This window comes from Amphiprion ocellaris, chromosome 18 (genome assembly GCF_022539595.1).
Source record: "Amphiprion ocellaris isolate individual 3 ecotype Okinawa chromosome 18, ASM2253959v1, whole genome shotgun sequence".
Classification (NCBI taxonomy): domain Eukaryota; kingdom Metazoa; phylum Chordata; class Actinopteri; family Pomacentridae; genus Amphiprion; species Amphiprion ocellaris.
Window position 1 is genome coordinate 20,195,825 of NC_072783.1, and position 21,557 is coordinate 20,217,381.

The window sequence follows — 21,557 nt, forward strand, 5'->3', positions numbered from 1 at the left end:
TTTCCCAAAAGATCTCAAAATACTATTATGAACAAGGTTTAGAGAGGTTTGTGTATTCATTCAGCTGGTTAAATCTCTCTGGTTGGAAATCAGGCATCACAAGGGGAATGTCAAACATAATAATCCCTGCACATTGTGCCACTCGCTGGGTTTAATGGAACATTGTTTGTCTAATTATTCTCGGATCAAGACTGTAATTCTAACAGACCCATAATCAGACAACTAAGCTTTCATTGTGAGAGATTGTTGTTACAGTGCCGATGGTGGAAGCAATAAATGTCAGCACTAAATTAAAAATCAGTGTTCCTGCTTTTTGTAAGTCCTTAACAAAATAATAAAAACTTAGACATGTGTCCTGTTGACAAGATGACAATATTAACCATTACAAGCATATGCCCTGCATTTAAAATAAACTTAAGCATCAAAAGTAAAAGAAAGGAAAAGCAGTCATTATGCAGGTTTGCATCCTTTAAAATGGTTATTATTACATGCAGTAAAATAGTGACACCAAAAAATATGTTTATGTATAACATTGTGCAAATTCAATTGTATAGCTGTCATAAAATCGATAATATTTCCCTGTGAAATTGAGTGAAATAGACATTTAAAATTCCCATCTAAATAACTCAGAGCTGTACGTGAATCTGCACTAATCAATATTTTTGCATAACCAGTGCATCAAATGACAATATCTTATGTAATCAGTGTCACCAATAGTGACAAACCCACCAAGAGTTCTTTCTTGATTCTGCAGCCCCCCTCAACTACAGTCTGTTGTAGCATCTTGAAGCTTCTTGTTTTGATTTTAAAGCCTGCAACTTTAATTTTCTGATTCTCTCTCACCACCATCTTTTCCATACACAGTGGCAACCTGTTTTAAAAAGTTAGCGATTACTGATGGGAAACATGATTTCAAATGAATGCCAATGTTTCTCTGCATTTACTGATCTATAAATAGTATAGACTGAATGTAAAAGATGGATGCAGCAACACTGATGTAACCCATCAATTGTGGACAACTGTTTTGAAGCTTTGAGTTTGGAATTTGGCCATCTTATTCAGTTGAAATCAGATGTAATGAACGAGGGGTAGATGTGACTGAGAATTCAAGGACACTACACACAGCAATACATTAGTGACCTTTCAATCTAAGGTAGCCCCGCCTTCAAAACATGCCCTACTTTAATGTGTATTTTACCAAAATTTATAAAGTAAACATCATTCTGTTTTGCTGGAGGCTTGAAGGTAGTGACTGAGACCATAAGCCCATGAGGAAAATTCTTGCTGAAGTAACAAATTTAGTTAGAAGTTGGGTCATTTTTCATAGACTTCTATACAATTAGACATCATTTTGCAATCAGAGGAGTCGCCACCTGCTGGCTGTAAGAAAGAATTCAGGTTTACAATAGTTCCCCATTGCCTTTACTTTTCAGACCTATTGGCTACATCCATTTTTTCATACATTCCATAGTAAATTTACACCTGGTAACACATAAAAACGACTATACATTGCCATCATGTTGGCATGTTAGCAACTTATCATATTGCCCTCAGGTGGCAAACAGTGCAGCATGAAATGTATTATTCCCGGGAATGTATTTAGTTGCTTTTCACCATGTTTATGTGGAACACGGGAGAATGGTTAGTTACTATGAGTATAAATATGCTAAGACAAGATCACCACCTACAGGAACATATCAACAGAAAATTCAGTGGAAATGTTTCAAAGCTGGATGCAAAGAGTTTGAAACAACATCAAGAGATGCAGACAAAAAGACAAAAAATGCTGAATTGTTGCAGATTGCACTATAACTTGGCATCTATCTGTGCACTCAGGACTTTGTCATCTACCTACTTGCGGGCCCTAACATTGCTATTGGTCAGAAAAGCGATCATGAAGATGCATCAAAGGCTGACATCCTTCTGTTTGCTGCTGATATCCTGCCGAGACACTGCTGCTTCCATCGCTGCAGTGCCGGTGGCCCCACCATGCTCTGCCCGTGTCAGGACGCTGTGGTCACGAGGAATGGCGAAGTGCTGAGAAATGACACACAACTTAGCCCTGGTGATGTTATTGGGTTGGGGCAACACTACCTGTTTCTTTTCAAAGATCCCTTAGCTGTAACGCAAAAGGTGAGACACCAGTGTATTCTAAATATGACAGATTAGTTTCCCTTCATAGGATCAAACATGTATTTTTCATTAATTCTTAACTTTACATGTATGTAAATCCTGCCTTGTATTTCTTGTTAATTAAGGACACGAATAGTGCTGCTCCTGATCCCAGCTTCCCTGCTGCTCCGTGGACACTCGGCCACACCTCCTCTCCAGCTGTAACAAGCCACACAAGACAGATGATCCTCTGCAACACCTGCATCTCAACCTGCACTAACTTCCAGAATACAAACTGCAAACAGCCCCTCAGCAGAGGCCCCCCATTCCTAAGTTCCCCTAAAGGCCACAGTCTGACTCTGAACTATGAGGCTGAGGATCAGGATCGTATTGTCAAGGAGATTGTTGCTATGGGAAGCAACAGCAGCATCAACCACAGTCCACCGCTGACTGTTTCTTTTTTGTTGTGCATGTGTGTTCAGTATTCGTCGGCGTGTCTTCAAACCGCAGACCTCCGCAGGCTTCTGCTGCTCATTGCAAGTGGAGTTCAGAGTGCCATATGGGTGAGTTATGGTAATGTTTCGGACAGGCCACTGCAAAGTGTCTAACTTACGGAAATCCATTTATTGGTGATGTTTTGGTCTGCCAAGATGTTGCGAATAAATGGATTTGTACAATTTTGACAATGTGCTGCAGTCCGTTTGACACTTTTGGAAATAGGCGTCCCTCTCCTATGCACCTGTCTCACGAAATACATGTGTGAACAGTTCCTTTGCATTATGGATAAGTACATATTCTGAGTTCTGCAAGTATTGTCTGAACCTGCACCATCACATTTACCAGCAAATAGACTGGCGCTCATTTCCACTTTATGTCCAATTCCACAGTCATAATAAAACAGACTGTACTCACATATTCATGTTAGAACAGCTTTGACTCACACCTCCTCCATTAAGCCACCAGTGTGTTCAATCTTCTCATGCAGGAGCAAACCAAGGGCCTAGCTGCAGTTCAGCCTGAAGCGTAAGCACACACTCCACTTTTTCCTCCAGCAATCACCTATGATAAACTTTATGAAGAGCACTGAAGATCTTTTTCTCCTGTGTTGCTGTCTCAGTGAAGGCCCAAACCCAGAACACCTACAGGGTCCGACTCTGCATGAGGTGATCTCAGGACTGTGCCCCCTGGTGGCCTGGATGTCCAACAGTCTGGAACTGCTGCAGTTCATTCAGTACCAGCTGCCTCTTATTCTGGAGTGGAGAACCCGAAAGGAGCAGGGAAAGGAGGAAGAGGAAGAGGAGGAGAGGGAGGATGATGAGAGCAAGGAAGCAGAGAACTTGGGTTAGTCATATATGTGATGACAGTGACTGAAACAATGCATTTAGTTTGACTTTCAGACTGCACAGTGGCTTGGTGGTTAGCACTGTCGCCTTGTAGCTTGAAGATCCCCAGTTCACGTCCCCGCCTTCCCGGGATCTTTCTGCATGGAGTTCTCCCTGTGCATGCGTGGGTTTTCTAAGGATAGTCCAGCTTCATCCCACAGTCCAAAAACATGCTGAGGTTAATTGATAATTCTAAATTGTCCGTAGATGTGATTGTTTGTCTCTACATGTAGCCCTGTAATAGACTAGTGACCTGTCTGCCTTCAGCTTAAATCAGCTGTAATAGGCTCCAGCCACTAATAAGGATTTAGCGCTCTATAAATGATGGACGAGACACTGTCAGTTTGATCACTGAAAGAAATGTTGTTGGCATAAGTTCTGTTCTAGCCCATATCACTTCATAGGTATTTATGTACTTGTGAACATGTGTTTCAGCCCTGTTGGAGCTTCGTCTGTCCTGTGTCCGTTCAGCCAGCGAGGAGACCATGGCTGTCCTAGAGGAGGTCATCATGTTGGCGTTCCAGCAGTGTGTGTACTACATTACCAAGGTAACAAACATATGTAAACAAGTAATGGTTGTATTAACATCACCTACGCTAAAGGGAATCATTTTGGCCATCAGAGAAGAATCCAAGCAGACTTGTGTAGCAGCTCTGTCTGGTCCAGTCACTGATGATTATGATGTGTGGTCTTAAGAAATGAAAATAATCAGAGACATGCTGAGAATAAAGAGCCTAGTTAGTCAGAGAAGCACTACCAGACCACACTGGGAGCTTTGTGACAGGAGAGAGACGGGACACGAAGAACCTTTGTGTGTGTGTGTGTGTGTGTGTGTGTGTGTGTGTGTGTGTGTGTGTGTGTGTGTGTGTGTGTGTGTGTGTGTGTGTGCGTGTGCGTGTGCGTGTGCGTGTGCGTGTGCGTGTGCGTGTGCGTGTGTGTTGGGGGAGGATGAAGAATGCCATTCATATTGACGAGGAACCTTCGCATTGCACCGTCTTAGATTCATCAATATCAAGTGCACTGTCGAGGCCCATGTGTTGCCATTTAAAAGACTGAAAACCAAAAAACAGGAGCAGCAGCTGCTCCTCAGCCAGTAAATCTGTACAAGTCAAGCTGTTAAAGCTGCACTAATCAATATTTTTGCATTAACAATAGATCAAATTACAGCATGCTCTTCCCCACTGACAAGGTTGGGAGAGCATTTATCAACTAAATAACCACATTCCTCTTAAGAAGCCCATGAAAACCAAATCAGAGCTGAAAGGAGAGTGAAAAAATCATGGACATACCTTCATGGGGTGTCCAGAAACATGACTCCAAAAAATTCTCATCTTTCCATTGTTTACTATATGTGTAAAAAGGCAGCTGATTCCTGACAACTTATATGTTGATATATCACATACAGGTTGATACACTGCCCTCAAGTACCCCCAAAAATATTGACACTTATTTATTTGAAATAAATTCCATGCTTAACATCTATTTTTGTGCTATACTTTCAACATCTGCTTCGATAAGGGTCCAACTGATGCGAATTTGGTCATCTGCCCGGATCTGCTAATATCCATGCAGACCCCACTGTGCACATCTGCATGCAGTCTGTGCAACGATTCCACTACAAGGACAGTCATGCACGTCCTTTGCAGGACGCTTGGCAAATGTTGACCTACTACACATGTATCAAATGTGTCCTCAAAGCGGACTAGAAAGGAGTGTAACAGTTCAACAGTGGGTGTCCACAGATGGGCATGTGTGCATCCGCATGAGAGCACAAGGCTAAAGGAACAGTTTAATGACACCACATGATATGTGGAAAATGGCATCCTTCAAATTTGTCTTTTTTTTATTTTAACAATTATTTCAGCATCATCATATGTTAGGTAGACTCCTGTTTCTCGGCCTTTATACTAAGCTAGTTAATTTGCTCTAGCTCCATCCTTGACACACATACATGAGAGGAAATCAACCTTCTTGTTTCGCTCTCAACAGGAAAGTCAATACTTTCCCAAACTACCAAGGCCTCTTAAAACTGTACGTTAAAAAGCAGGGTTACACACTGTGAGTTTGCGTTTGGCTGAATTGGGCTTTAAACTCACAGTGTTCATTGGAAAAAGAGAAAATAATATTTCATTGTAGCCACAGTATTCAGTTGTGTGCATTCTCACTGAAGCACCACACCCATGGAATTGTGCCCAGGAAAGTTTCAGACAAATTTCCACTTGGGCTGTGTGGGTGTGGGTCAAAACAGCATCCAAAAAATACTAATGAACAGATTGGCCTATTTAGGTTCACACAATGACATATAAATTACTAATTTTTCAAAAATTGTTCCTCCTCAATCGGGACTTGAATCAGAAATAACATAAGGTGGTTATCCCATCTCCATTTCCAGTGGCCTTCATGCTACAAATCAGCAACTGAAGAATGAAAGAGTACAAATCCATGTCCGTGTGTCATGTCAACTACTGTGCCTATCAGAGAAAGCACGATGCAGCGCAGAACTGACATACTGCAGCAGCCAAGTCCAGGTCTCATATGTCCAGCCAGTTGGAACTTAGATGGACTTTGTGCCTGATGTGCTTCGTTTAAGTCTTCTTCACTATCGGTTTTCCATGCAGGAAGGAAGTCAGTGAAATCACAGTGGATCTCCAAAGAGGACACTATAGAAGTTCATCAGTAGTTGCTCTTCTGTAAGTCTGAGACAGCACATTTTTGCTCAGTGCAGTAGGATGTGGTTATCTAACTACCTACTCTCAGATAGTAGTCATTCCCTGAGCAAATCTGTCTGACGAATCAAATTACTTCCAGATGTGGTTGTGTCAGTAAAACCATAATCCCAAAATCTGATATTCATGACTGCAACTTACAATATAGAAATGTAACGTTCAGCAATGCATTGCTTTGCCTTTGTCATTTCAGCTTGTCATGAAGATGACCATTAGTGCTTGTGTTGGGTTTCACACTCAACTGTTTAACACTGTTCCACCTCTGACGAGAGGCTGGGCAAGTTAAGGAAACAAAACAATTGCTTAACTAAAAACATACATTTAATTTCTTCACTATTTACTGCAAAGTAGATATGAGTAGTTACATTACTTATTACTTTCCATTATGCCTTCTAAAGTGTCGTTAAACAGCTTCCAGCTTCTGCAATCACATGCCAGCATGAATTTTCATGATCACCAGCAGCAACAGTTGGTTTAAGCTCAGGGATATCCTCCGACTGTGGATAAAACCCAGGTCACTTCTGCATATTGGTGCTACCAGTGGATATTAGACAACTCCTTATTACTGCAGTGTTCTTTTTTCTCATGTTGCAAAAGCTTGCCAAGTCCTTCTAACTCCCATTAGACGATTGGATATAGATGGATATAGCCACTGTGACATTACCTATTTATTTATGAACTGCTTTTTAAAACCTTAAATCACCATCTTACTCTTCTCATGGACACGATGCACACTGATACAGTAGCAATCTGCCAGGAACCATGTATCCCCACCGCAAAAGCTCATCCTACTTTATCATCTGTTTTCCTTTAAATGAGACCATAACTTACAAAATGAACATCATGTTGCAATGAAGGAGACGTCAGACTAACAATTTAGACCGCAAACCCATTAGGAAAATGTTTACCGAGGTAACAAAACAAGTAACAACAAAGTCCTTTTCTCGTAGACTTAAAACATTTTTACTACCAGGAGTCGCCCTCTGCTGGTTGTTAGACAGACTGCAGGTTTGAGGCACTTCACTTTGGCTTCCATTTTTCATACCCAGAGATTTGACCATCTTTGTTACACAGTCTATGACCTCCACCCTCTATGCTAAGCGAACATGTCATTACCATTTTATCCACTCGACACACAGATATAAAATAGACAACAAATTAAATTCAGATTAAAAACATGCTGAATGTTGAAGTAACACTGCATCACCTTGAGTGTGAGCTGCCAAGATTGCTTAATTGATGTAAACTGATTTGAAACTCTTTTGATCAACAAATAATCATTATAGTGATGGACATTTGTTTGTTTCAGCTCCCCAAAGGTTTGTCGTCTTGACACATGGCAAATAAATAACATATAACAGGCATTTTTCACTATTGTCTGATGTTTTATAGGAAGAAAAAAAGACAAAGATGGTGGTAATATTAGTTGAAGCTTTATTGGGATTAACAAATGTAACACAGAGGTGGAATTCTGAATGTTTACCTCTGAAAAAATTACTATATCACAGTGTGAAAGTTCTATAAAATGTTGCTATTGAAGGTAAATTCAGCAAAATGTATTTGTGTAAGTAAAAGTCACAGTGCGTGTGTTACATTATTCGTCATGTATCCGCATCTCTCCTGTAAATAAAATTGTATATCAAATGAATGTGGTGTCTAAAAATGTTCAAGTATAAAGTAGCTTAAAATTTGAACCTCAGGATTGTACTTCAGTTCCAGCACTGCTGTAATTACACCACTGTACTCATCTGTGAACAATGGAAACATTACTGTAAATCATTATTAAGGAATGTTTCTCTGCCCAACACTGCCTGTAATACACTGCTTTGGTTGCTGACTGAATGAGGAAGGCGTAGAATCTGGTTTCTCATTGTTTTGCCCTTCTGGTTTTCACATTTAGCTGACCTTCTTCTGACATGGTCTCAGTTTTTCTTGGTCTTGCCGGTTAATCCATGCGTGTCGTGTCATCCATCATGACTGTCATTCCACAGACAGCTTAGATCTACGAGGAATGTTGTGTATTCACCGGTGTCAGTCCACACAGTTACCTCATCTAAGGCCTAATGATTAGCAGTGATCCTGTCCTTTCACTAGCAGGTTCACAGGGTTCAGCAGACGGAGGGATATTTGGCAAAACTCACTGTAGCGTCAGAAGTAAAGGTTTGACAACAGACAGGAACACTGAGCCACAGTTTATTTTTCCCTCAGCTCACCTTCAACCTCCATTAAACGACACAGACAGTGACACTAATTCTACCGTCTTCACAGCAAATCCTGATCAAAACCACAACAGACGTGGTAACATTTTCTTAAATCTCTGTTTATTTGGGATATTTCATGCTCGTCCATGCGATGCGAGGGTTATTGCTGCGGGATGGAAAACAAAAGGCGCCACTGGTGAGCAGCTATTCCAGCTGATGACATGTCGTGATGAATAAACGGCGCACTTTAACAGGCTTGTGGGCAGACTGCGTGTTTGCTTGTCTGTCACAATGAACGCACAAATAAGCAGACAATGCATTTTATTTTTTGCCTCCATCCTAATACGTGCCATAGATGCATGTGGTAATCCCAGAATCTAGCGCTGCTGAGTGAGTGAATCCTCTCTGGCTTGGCTCCGCTGAGCGACATTTTCCAACCAACAACACTCGCAAAATGATTTGGTTTAATGCTCGGCCATATCCATTGCCTCATGCGTGATGGGAGCCGTGGCTGTTATGTTCTCCTGTTCGTGTTCGGCCTGCCTGCCTGCCTGCCTGCCTGCCTGCCTGCCTGCCTGCCTGCGGGGGCCTACAGTAAATGTAAACTGATCTGCTCAGGGTGGATTCCTTCAGAACTCTTCACTCAGCAGTCCTTGTTGCAACACCATGCCAAGCCCACATGAGCCATATTCAGCTTTTTAGGAATGTGGATCTACGGCTGGCGCTGGCCTCGGATGCTTGGTGGGTGTAAGAGCGAGATTGAAGGGGAAGGGGGATGTCTGTGTACAATTAGCCCGAACAAAGCGGCCGTTGTCCGGGCTCGCCCTGAAGAACAGCGAGGACCTTTGGCTGAAAGGCAGGAAATGTTAGAAACTCTGTCTTCCTTTAATGCTGCGCCTGCTGGTTGTGTCAAACTAATCTTATATCAGCTATACTGTAGTGTGAGAGACAGACATGCAGAGACTGTATGGGTGGTCTGAAGTCTGCATTAGAGGGTTACATGTTTTAGTTTATCCCAGTGATCAGAACATCCACCACACAACATTAACTTTTCCAACCTCAAACTGACCCACAGGAATTGTCAACAATCTCCAGCTCCACATGGATGAGTGAGTCATTCTCAGCTACACATTTGCTTTTCTGTCTTGCCAGGTCCTTTACCCAATCCTGCCGGGACTTCTGGACTGCAATCCATTCAGGGAGAGTCATGAGGAGGGTGGAGAGAGTGCTCAGGTCCTGGTTACCGGAGGTCTGCAGGTCCCAGGGGAGATCCAACAGGTGGTGGAGGTCCTGACTGAGAGCTGGACACTACTGTCAGACTGTCAGGTCCACCACGAGATCTCCTGTCAGCTCGTCGGCTACCTCTTCTACTTCATCAACGCATCACTCTTCAACTCGCTAATGGAGAGAGGTAACAGCATGTCTAGAGCACATCACGTGTTCATCAGCTATCGTACACTGGCTGGGTCCGCCTCTAGAGCTGGGCCGACGCTGGGCAAGTTGTGTTAATCTTGTATGACGTGTAGCTCACATTACATGTCTTAATCAGCTTTGGCCCAACTCAGTTACCTCACCCTTTCTGACTGTACATTAAAAAGAAACAAGTGTTTCCTGTAGAACTTTTTTTTTTTTTTTTTTTAACTTACATTTGACTGAAAATCCAAATAATGTCCCTTCTACCCTCATAATCCAAAGCAATGAACTCATTCACTCCTCTAACACTGAGGCACACTGTATTTTCTTGCTGGTTTTCTCAGATTAGCTACATCTTTATCAAGAGCTCAATTTCTGTTCAAAGCTCTGATAAACCTTTCCAGTAGCGTTATAACAGTGTGTCCAAACATTTGACTGGTAGTGTACATGTACACATACATATGCGGTATCTAAACCTAAATGCACTTTACGTCAATCAGCCGCAACATAAACTCACCTGTAATATTGTGTTGCTCCACTTCCTGCTGCCAAAACTGTTCTGACCTGTTGGAGACATGGACAGTGGATCTTTTGGGTCCTGTGGGTTACAGGCTGGGGCTTCATTGGATCAGGCTTGTTCTGGGACATTATAGGGAGGCTTGATCAAATTGGGATCCATGGATTTTAGAGGCTGGGCCAACCTCATGGGTTGTTGTTTGTGTTCCTTGAGCTGCAACAATATTTATGTGTGATATGTGTTGAAGTAGCATGTATAAATCCCAGGACTTGCCTGCAGAACACGTCGTCGTAATGAGATAATCATTTTTATTCTTTTCAGCCGTCAGGGATTTTAATATGGTCGCTAATTAGTGAATATAAGGTGCCTAATCTTTACAAAGCAGCAGAGCCCGTATCACAGATCAAGAATAGTAGGTTATCCACGTATTTTTCATCCTCAGGTTTCACAGCGTTAGGCCCACCTTTGATTAGTGCAAATCACTACCTATACTGCACAGCTAGCTTTAATATGATCAAAACCTGTTAACTGCTCTGACCACTGACCAATCAGATCACTGAAATAATTGTTATCATTGCTGTAGGATCCTTGACAGAAAAGAGCAGTGCTTTTCCAGCCTTTCATGTGTCCTCTTTTGGTTTAAACAGAGTTCTGACACTGAGTGAGGGTACCACACTAAATTCATAATGCATGACACTATAAAGTTGCAAATTGGAAGTTTTCTTGACAGTTTTTACCCTCTCATTTCACCACTGCAGCTCTGAGTAACATGGTCCGGCTTATAGCAACGTCTTCCATCACAAAAATGCAATCTACAGTTTATCACCAGAAATGAATGTATAGACAACACAGTGTAGAAATACTGTTACAAGTCAAATCATAAAGTCATTCATTTAAGTGTACCTAAAGTAAAAGCACTCATTTTGAAGAATGGTATATTTCAGAATAATGTATGTATCACTATTTTTAATGCAGTTTATCTGTTGGGTAGTTTGTGAAATTTTCCTCCAGGACCAATAAAGTATCAATTTAACCTATAATTTAACATCATAATTGTTGTTTATGTGTTGTATTATCAGACTAAATCTAAAAAGTAACTAGGACCTAAAATCATTAAATAAATGTAGTGAAAAGTACAACAACAGGAAATGGAGATACCTCAGTAAGGCACAAGCAAGCACTTGAGGCACCTGACTAAATATACTTACCTTCCACCCCTGCTTTGCAGGTGCACCAAGAGGAACAGATTGTTAATGATTTGTCATGTTTGGATATGACGAATAACAGTTGCACTGACAACATGCGTATAAACTTCAGCTTCTTCAGTTTCCTTCTGCGCTGGCTCAGTAGTCTGTGATGCATTGAGTGTGAGTTAAACATGCGGTGTGTTTTGACATTTTTCTGACGTGAGACACTGGTCTACTACCTGCAGGCTCATAAACCAGCATGCAAGTGCTCAAGACCACAAGTGTTGGCTCGACCACATTGATGTTTAGCTGTGACTGCCTGCTCCCTAGTGGCAGTACAGAGAATTGGCCTTTCCTCTCCTTTGTAAACCTCTGAAATGTGCAGGGTGGACAGTGAAACACAAGTACTTATGCTGTCATTAAAAAAGAAGCAGTAAGCAGACAACACCAGGTTATATGATGAGCCAAGCATTCTGTCTTTTATGTTTTTTTTTCCACAAATCAGATAAACAAAACAAAACCCAATCAGTTCCAAGGAGAGTGGTTCCAACTGAAGCTCTTAACAGTTAGTCACAGTGAAAGTTGGGTCATTTTTCTGCGGATTTTCACAAAAGCAACTCAAACAGGAGGCATAGATTTTTGTTCTGGGTGAAAGTCCATTACTGAAATGTCGCACTAATAAATGTCGCTATGCAAGTTAACCAATGTGCAGAAGTCTGAAGATTTTCAAAAGAAAACATTCCTTTTATGACTCTCCAGCACTTTGGGGGTTTTGAAAGTTAAAATATCTACACGTAAATTGGCTCGGTATGTTACTGAGCTCTACAACTGTCCAGGATGTTAAAATGTTAGAGTTTTCTACAAATATACACTGATCAGCAAAACATTATGACCACCTGCCTAATATTGTGTTGGTCTCCTTTATGCTGTTAAAACTCCTCTGACCCAGTGGTTCATGGACTCAGGACCTCTGAGGATTGTGACAGTGGATTCTGTGGGTCCTGTGGGTTGCAGGTTTTTTGTAAATAAATATGGGAACTATTGTCTGCTGGGGATTAATACACACTGGTTCTTCTTGTGACTGTTTACCTGAACAGATGTGGTGTTGAGTGTTTTTTTTTTTTTTTTTGACAACAGTGGAAGCAGAGATACACTTGACTTTGAATCTGCCTCTGGATTATTGTTTTGCAGTGATGTTTCTTCCAGTTTTTGATTATGGACATGTCTCCTGATAAAGTCTGCTTTTTTTGTCTGCAACAGCGAGAAACACATGAATATTGTTGCTGCAGTGTTGCTAAAAGACAGTGAACGAAGAATTCATTTCAGAGATGACTGTCCGCTGATGTGTACACAGGCTCAGAGCCAGGCTTCTACCAGTGGTCCAGAGGCGTGCGAATGCGGGCCAATCTGGACTCGCTCCTGGACTGGGCCCATGCAGCTGGACTGGGAGAAGTGGCCTCCGAGCACACACACACCCTCTCTTCTGCTATCAATCTGCTGGCTACACCTCGAAAGAATTTACTGCAGGTAAAGAGACAAACACACACACCACAGGCTCAGCAGAGTTATGATTATCCAACTATAAATCATCAGCAGACCCATAACTGAGGGTTGAATGATGCAGTTTCTGCAGGGTGGACAAAAAATGATATCCTGAAAGTTTAATGCTTTTCTGGCTTGTCTTTTGGAGTCTATCACAAATAGACTTTTATGCTCAAATGTAATCTAGTAGAACAGAGCAGCAGTCTACCCTGAAAATTACAGCTTCCTGTTTTACTGCGTACAGCAGCTGATGGTATGGTTTCACTCCTTGCTCAGATCAGCTACATAGCTGTGGAGCTGAGCTTAGAGGTGTCGAGCTGTGGGTAGATTCTCCAGTGTGGAGACTCAGAGGAAGTTGGTCTGACTGGTGACTTGGAGTTAGAACCACATGAGCAGGAAGAACAATCTGGTGGAGAACGAAGAGTTGATCCAAAGTTCATTTCCTGCTGATGAACCTGAGGTGTGCTGGATGATTTCCGGCAGACAGAAAGTGTGTTGAACGTGGCCAATTCCATCAAAACACACACACACACACACACACACACACACACACACACACACACACACACACACACACACACACACACACACACACACACACACACACACACACACACACACACACACACACACACACACACACACACACAGAGACACAGACAGACAGACAGACAGACAGACAGACAGACAGACAGACAGACAGACAGACAGACAGACAGACAGGAAGAGGCACTGGAAAGGAGTGAGCTCAATTAAATATGAAGTATGTACCATCGGCTCATTGTTTGCTTACAACCTACCGCTGTATTTTCTGATCTCTGTCAATTTAACAGAACAGTGTTCATAATAACTTACATCATACATTCTTGTTGTTTATTTAACACACATGTTGTGAAGTATAAAGAGACGTGATACACAACAGTAAGAAAGACAAATACTATAGTTGAGCGCTACATATTGTGTACATTGTTTTGTCAGTCCTGCTCCAAGGTATACACCACTGTTCAAAAGGTTGGGGTCACTTAGAAATGTCCTTATTTTTGAAAGAAAAGCAGTTTTTTTTCAATGAAGATAACATTAAATGAATCAGAAATACAGTCTAGACATTGTTAATGTGGTAAATGACTATTCTAGCTGGAGATGGCTGATTTTTAATGGAATATCTCCATAGGGGTACAGAGGAACATTTCCAGCAACCATCACTCCTGTGTTCTAATGCTACATTCTGTTAGCTAATGGTGTTGAAAGGCTCATTGGTGATTAGAAAACTGTTGTGCAATTATGTTTACACATGAATAAAAGTGTGAGTTTTCTTGGAAAACATGAAATTGTGTAGGTGACCCCAAACTTTTGAACGGTAGTGTATATAGGTTTATGTGGCACCAAAAAATATTGTTTCCTTGTCTGAAAAAAATCCAAAATTAAGCAAAAAAATTCCCCAAATTTCTGAAAATTTGCAAAACCTTCAGGAAGAAAATTCCAATAATTCCTTACAAGTTTCCCTTAAAAGTTTTATTTAAAAAAAAAATCCCCCAATTTAGCAGGAAAATTCTTGTAAATATTTTCAAAAAAATGGGTAAAAATCTTCCAAAAAAAAATCCTAAAAATATCTCAAGTGATTCCATATATATCAGTAAAACTTCAAATATTTTCTTGAAGAACATCCAGTGAAATTTGCTGGATTTTGGTTGATTTTTCTTGGTGAATGCTCTTAAAAAACATTTTTAACATTTCTTTTTTCCACCAAATAATGTTCAAAGATTTACCAAAAATGTTGAAAATGTGGACATCAGAAGTTTCATTGTGAAAATTTTTTTTTTCCACATTTTCAAACTTTAAAATGGGTCAATTTTGACCCACAGGACACCACGAGGGTTAAAATATTCTAAATGATGTATTGATTGATCAAATATTTGTGTGTGCAGACGTCCTGGGTGTCTTTGCGCTCCGACCATCCGGCCCTGAGTCCCGCTCAGCTGAACCACCTGCTGAGTCTGTACAGTCCAGCGTCTCCCTGCAGACACATGTGGACTCCATCAGCACAGGACCAAACTGCAGCACACCAAACTGGTAAGAGGTCGGCATGCCATGAATACGATGATGTGCAGGATCCTCATAGGATTTGTTCACCTTTAATTTCGCAATATCCCTTCTTCAGCTGACATCCCGGAGAGCTTTGACACCCACCATCCACTGGTGCTGCCTGATGACGGTTACTGTCTCCAGCTAAGGAGGGCAGTGACAGATTCCAGCCTGAGGAAACAGCTGGACAAGCTCAAACTGTTTATTTCCACTCTTTCTGACTCCCAGTTAAATGTCAGCATTGCTGGGGAACAACAGGTACAAAAAATGGCATTAATGATTTTAGATTTTTTTTAATAATATTTAAATATACATAACATTTTATATGCTCTATATTACTGATGATTTGCAACACCACAAACCAGTCAAGAAGAGCATCCTAGAAACACTGACTCTTCCAAATCACATACCTTTTCTTTTCCCTTTACTGCAGCTGCCCTTATAAAGTGTCTCCTGTTTGATGCAGTGTTCATACAACTGGGAAACTGCTTCATAATATAATTGCACCCTAAGCTTTGACAGTTTGATCAAATAGCATACATTAATATACGCTGCCTGTCCAAAAAAAAAAAAAGTCGCCACCTGGATTTAGCTAAGCAAATAGGTAAGAGCCTTTCATTGGACAATTACTGCAGTGACGGATACATTTCAGCTGCAACAACTTATTTAATCCTAACTGATGCAGTGAGGAGCTTCTCATTTCTTGAACAACCGTGTTAGAAGACATATCCTGTGGTTGTAGAAAGGATGCTAATGTATATAAAATTCACACTCATATAGTTGTCATGAACAGGGACATTATCAATGGAGATCAAAACCATTACTTTACCAGACTGTAAACATGTTTATTTCTGCTGTAAATTTGGACATTTTAACATAAAGATCGATAGGGACTTGCTTTTGGAGTCACCCTTTAGTCGTTCTTCAAGGAAGTGCAATTTTGACACCTGCTTGTCAGCTTGATTTTTTTTAGCACCAGAGATTGTTGCTTGCAGTAAAGACAGCGAAACATTTAGGATCTATAGAGCCAGATGTTTCCCCCAGGAGTTAATGAGACAAAAACAGCTCTATAAGGAGACTGAAAACTCACCATGTGGTCAGAAACTCCACATGAATGTTCATGTTTTTCCATATGGGTGGATGTGAATAAGCAGTGATTATAGGTCATTGTTGGATTTACAGCTTGACACAGTGACCCCAAGTGGTAAAAAATCAGTAAGTGCAGCATTAAATTGTACAAAAAATTAGAAAAAGAAAAAGTTTATTGTAGAGGCACATCTTCTCATCTAATCCCAACATGGCAAAGAATAAGCATACAAGATGCCAAACTGCTGTGTTAAATTAGCCCGTTTTTAAATGTGGTTTTCAAATGTGTTCGTCTTGTGCTAATAGTAATTCTCTCCCAGGGTGGTGACATTCAGATGGAGGATAAACTGACTCAGATGATCCTTCCGAGTGCCGGTCAGGAAACTTCGGCTTCACCTCCAGCTGAGGTGATCTTATCTCAGGCTACCGTCCAACACTGCCTGTCCTCCTCTACTACCTCTGTTGCTCTGCCTCCATCACCGCCGTCACCCCCTTCTCCTCTCTTCACGCACTACCTGGATGACTTCAGCTCCTGTGGCGCTGACATTTTGTCCCAAAAGCTAAGAAATCTAGAGCTGCAGATCAGAGAGACTGAGAGCAGTGAGGTGAAGAGGTCGACCCTGGACCCCTCCTGCCTCCTCACCCCACCTAACACCCCACAGTTCATAGATCATGTAGATCTGATGAAGGTAGACCAGGAGAAATGGATGAAGGCTGACAGTGAGATGCTTCCTTCTTGGTCCTCTGGAGTTGATGCGCATAATGAAGGTACAGAAAGACATTTTAGATTCAAGTTTTTCTTCTGTTTGTGTTTTGCACAAAATGAAACTGAGCAGGCACTTTTTCTTCTCTGTAGGTGGATTTGTGTTTGAATGTCTGTCTGCGCTGAAAGTAGACCGTCTGAAATCAGATTGCAACAGTATGAAAAGACTTGTTGAGCTAAAAGAAGAAGAGGAAGAGGAGCAGGAGGAGGAAGAGGAGCCAGATGACCATTACGATGCCAATAATGAAGAGGTTTTTAGCTTGGAGCTGGAGCGAGGTGAAAGAGGACTTGGTCTTGCTCTGGTTGACACAAGGGTGAGAGATGCTTCTAGTTCAGTGACTGATGAAATCCACACACACAAAGAAATGGTCCAGAGTGGAGTTATATGGGGATGATGTCATGAAAATCTAACAAATTTGTCTAAGCTCTGGGGACAAATATGAAGCCGGAATAAAAAATGCATAATATAAAGAGTAAAAGACGAAGCTTGTTTGCAGCTGGAGGAGTCCTGCCAACAGTTCTACAGATGACTCTTTTGCAGGGTCGTTGATGAGGAAAATGCTTTCAGGTCTCTGTGGGGTAGAGAGGTGATTCTCTCCATGAGTCTCAGTTTTACAGGGAGAGTGAAGAGAGCCATTTTGATATAAAAATACCCCGAAAACCCCTCATTTTCTGACACATATTCAACAGATAGTTGAACAAATCAATGTGGGACCAAATAATGTTGCAGATGGATGATTGCATTGTCAGATATATTATATAAGATATAACGTGACTGCACTACTGGGTCGGTGACTGATTGTAGGTTACCACCGCATAACACAAGAATGGAAAATTAGAATACTAAGTAATTTATTCTTTTACAAAAATTTAAGACAACAACATAAATATGAACAATGAAATATTTAATTGAGAGACAGATATCTATTGGTAAAGTAATCCAATAAACATTAAACAAACCCAACTCTGGCAAGGCACATATTCTTCCACTATTACTCTATCTATCTATCTATCTATCTATCTATCTATGGGTGATGCTAGGTGGTGAGAGGTACATGTTATCCATGATATATTTTGCAGTCATAACATAACAAAATATATCCATGCGGTCGATTTAAAAATATTCACGTTTGTTAAACAAGTTACAAATTTCTGGTTTAACTGATACTAAAGGGTTTTTTCTCAAACATTTTGCATATCTCCTTTACAGGATGTAGATCTGTTGTACCTATTTTGCCCCATTATCTATATTTTGTGTGCTACCACTTGTGCTCTTTACATGACTGAAAACAATTTTCACCAACTCTTTAGTGTTTTGATTGTTTTCCTACATTCCATACAGTGTCACCTCAGCGTGAAATCCCTAGCGAGAACATGACATTGTGACCCTGTGTTGCAGGACACTTCATTAAAGGTGAAGGGCATCTTCATCCGTGCAGTCGTCCCAGACTCTCCTGCAGCCCGCTGTGAGAAGCTCGTACCAGGAGACAGGATCCTGGCTGTTAATGGAGTCAGTCTGCTGGGGCTGGACTACCAGAGGTAAGAAAACCAGAATGTCTCATCTTTTAAACTCACATTTTTAGTAAAGTTTAATTCAGATCCCTTTCACCTCTTTGTCTCTGTCAGTGGGAAGGAGTTGATCCAGTCATCAGGTGTCGTACTGAGGCTACTGGTGGCCAGATCAGCCTGGATGGCTGAGGCTATACGGACTGAATGCTGACCCTGCATTTGTTAAGAGACTGTTGATGCACCGTCGGCACTTAAAGTTGACTGCGAGAGCTTGCTGAACATTCAAGTTCAGGATATGAAGAACAAAAATGCACTATGGAAGGAGCTACGTCTTGGTTGAACTGGCTACCAGGTTTTGTATGGTCAACTTCGTTTTGCAGCTTCTTAATTTACATGGTAAATGCATGATAGTAATTATTGATGTATATGTGTGAGACTGTTTTCCAGTGAATGAGGTGTTTGGAAGTTTGACTCAGATATTTTAAATTTGCTTGGTGTGGTTGGGTCAGGGTTGGATTCGATCTTCAGTGCCATTTGTTTTCTTTAGACTTCTCCAGAGAGTCCAGCCTATAGACTGTATAGAAAAAATAGACAAAGTGACCCTGACATCTCCTACTAGTTTGTGGACTGTTATACTGAAGCCTTAAGAGTGGAATTTGGTCGTCGTCATGTAGTTATATTAAAATTATACATAACAAGTGAGCAGTGGATCTGACAGGAGAACCCAAAAAATGCTATGCATGGTGATGTGATATGGTCACAAAGTAGCCTCACCTTAAAAAACTCCTGCTTTGTCATCTATTTTACCCTAAATGGGACTGTATTTTTCTTTAAAAAACATCATTCAATATTCAAGGAGACTTGGCACTAGCTGTCGAGTCCATAAACATATTAAAACAAATTTTATTGAGGTAACAAATCAAGTGAGACGCAGGACCATTTTCTCACAGACTTCGATATAATCAGATTTTACACTCCCCATCCAAAAAAAGTCACACACTCTAATATTTCATTGGACCATTTCATTAGCTTTGAGTGTGGCACACGTTTGCTGTGGCATCATTTTGATAAGCTTCTGCAATGTCACAACATTTCTGTCCAGAGTTGGATTCATTTTCTGCCAAGATCTTATATTGATGATGGGAGAGTCGGATCACTGCACAAAGTCTTCTCTAGAACATCCCAAAGATTCTCAATGTTGCTGAAGTCTGGACTCTGTGGAGGACAATCCATGTGTGAAAATGACGTCTCATGATCCCTGATCCACTCATTCACAATGTGAGCCCCATGAATCCTGGTATCATCATCTTGGATCATGTCCGTGCCATCAGGGAAGAAAAACTCCGCTGATGGAAAGACCTGGTCATTCAGTATATATATAGTATATATATGATCTTTTAAATACAGTCAGTGGACCAGCCCTTATTTAAGCAGCATTTTTATATTTTATATTCTAACCCAGTCATGAAAGATCTCAACACTCCAAATGCAACAACCCTAAACCCTAAAAGGATCACAGGAGTGAGAGACCAAATGCAGTTACATACGCAGGACAATTTGCAACATTTTCAGGCTGTTACTAGGATGTGGCTACTACCAGCAGAATGTGGCAGTTGCTTGCCCAACAAAGGTCAGCTTCCATTTCTATTAGCACAACTGAACGAGTGCACCAGAGGAGACAGGAGGCTCCCCACAGGTCGCTTCAGTAAGAAAAAATAAGAGAAGCCGTCATGAAAGTCTCCTCATTTTGTAAAGTTGGTCTGGAGTTACAAATAATACCATTTGTCATTTCTTTAAACTAAAGTCTAATGTCATAATTCTTGATTTTTTGTATTATTATTCTTCAGCTAGATAAAATAATTGCTTATGTGATGGTTGTTACATGTTAAGCCATAAAAATATAACGCCACTTTTTTGTCTTTTTCATTGTCTTAAGTGTCCTTTCATGAGCTCTCATTTACCAGGGTGGCCTATAGTTATAGAACATTAGCACACATTTATTTCATCTTTCAGCTTCTGATTTCAAATCTGTTGCGTTTCAGCAATAAATATATGTTAATCCTCTATATTTGTCATTTCCATTCAGTCACACTGAAACAGCCATTCAGTGTGTTTTTGGCAGAAAGGCAAGGCTGTAATAGAGGCTATACAACAAATGTAAACACAGTTTTCACATTCACCTTGTAGTTCAACTGGCCACCAGAACACTATAATAGGACAAAAAAGACAAGCAGATCCAAGTGCTGAAGTCTACATGATTTGGTTTAGTTTTTATGTCTAAAACCTAAATTATTCTTCTGTGCATCCTTCAGTCCACATAGGTAGATGCTCCACTCTGGTGTTATCTTGAAATAACAAGTACAAGGTGACTCAGCTGAGCGTTCTTTATGTCTGTATGCATGCCTATGTGAAATATGACTTTAACGATGGAACAAGCTATTCTAATTCAATTCATCTACATACATCATGGAGGTTTTTTCCATCTTTACATAAAGTGGTGGAAAAAAGATTTCAGACACCCAATGCATTTGTGAAATACTGCATTAAGAATCACTCTTCAGTCTTCAAGTACTATTTCTTTTAGTACAGTCACAGACAAAATACCAAAAAAAAAAAAAAAAAAAATCCCGAAAAAAGCCATTAAAAACTTAAAACTGATTGGTTCCATAAAAATACATAAGAAACTTTTGAGTATTGGGTCATTTTGGTACCAGTGATCCACTAATGAAGGTCGTGCTTTCTATTAAACAACACAATTTTTGTTGCCGTGCTTCATGTCTATATAAAGCCAGCACATCTGAAAGTTCTTCAGAGACAAAAATATCTGAAACAAGGAACATAACGCAGGAAACACGCCTGAAGATACAGATTCTCAGCCAGGAAGGGTGCAGCTGCTGCCTGATAGCCAGGAAGTGCAGATGCAGTCCTTCAGCAGTTGGATACGCTCTGCAGAAATACAGACAAACCAACAGCTTGGAAGACAAACCAAGATCTGGGCATCCAAGGGTTTCTTCAGCAAGAAATGATGGCATCCTGA

General features: G+C 40.8%; 1 protein-coding gene across 2 annotated transcripts in view; it reads left to right on the forward strand.

Annotated features, from left to right (window-relative positions):
• LOC111574405 (ras-associating and dilute domain-containing protein-like) overlaps positions 1-20,429 on the forward strand; it is a 32,099-nt gene extending 11,670 nt beyond the window's left edge. For both annotated transcript variants that reach the window (XM_035952223.2, XM_035952224.2), the window contains 13 exons: positions 1,837-2,133; positions 2,259-2,675; positions 3,098-3,135; positions 3,230-3,453; positions 3,930-4,042; positions 9,574-9,832; positions 12,893-13,065; positions 15,006-15,150; positions 15,239-15,420; positions 16,569-17,016; positions 17,105-17,325; positions 18,411-18,550; positions 18,638-20,429. In XM_035952223.2, the coding sequence (XP_035808116.2) occupies positions 1,837-2,133; positions 2,259-2,675; positions 3,098-3,135; positions 3,230-3,453; positions 3,930-4,042; positions 9,574-9,832; positions 12,893-13,065; positions 15,006-15,150; positions 15,239-15,420; positions 16,569-17,016; positions 17,105-17,325; positions 18,411-18,550; positions 18,638-18,731 (2,751 nt within the window). In that variant the 3' untranslated portion in view covers positions 18,732-20,429. The remainder of the gene's footprint in view (positions 1-1,836; positions 2,134-2,258; positions 2,676-3,097; positions 3,136-3,229; positions 3,454-3,929; positions 4,043-9,573; positions 9,833-12,892; positions 13,066-15,005; positions 15,151-15,238; positions 15,421-16,568; positions 17,017-17,104; positions 17,326-18,410; positions 18,551-18,637) is intronic.
• Positions 20,430-21,557: the final 1,128 nt, after the last annotated feature.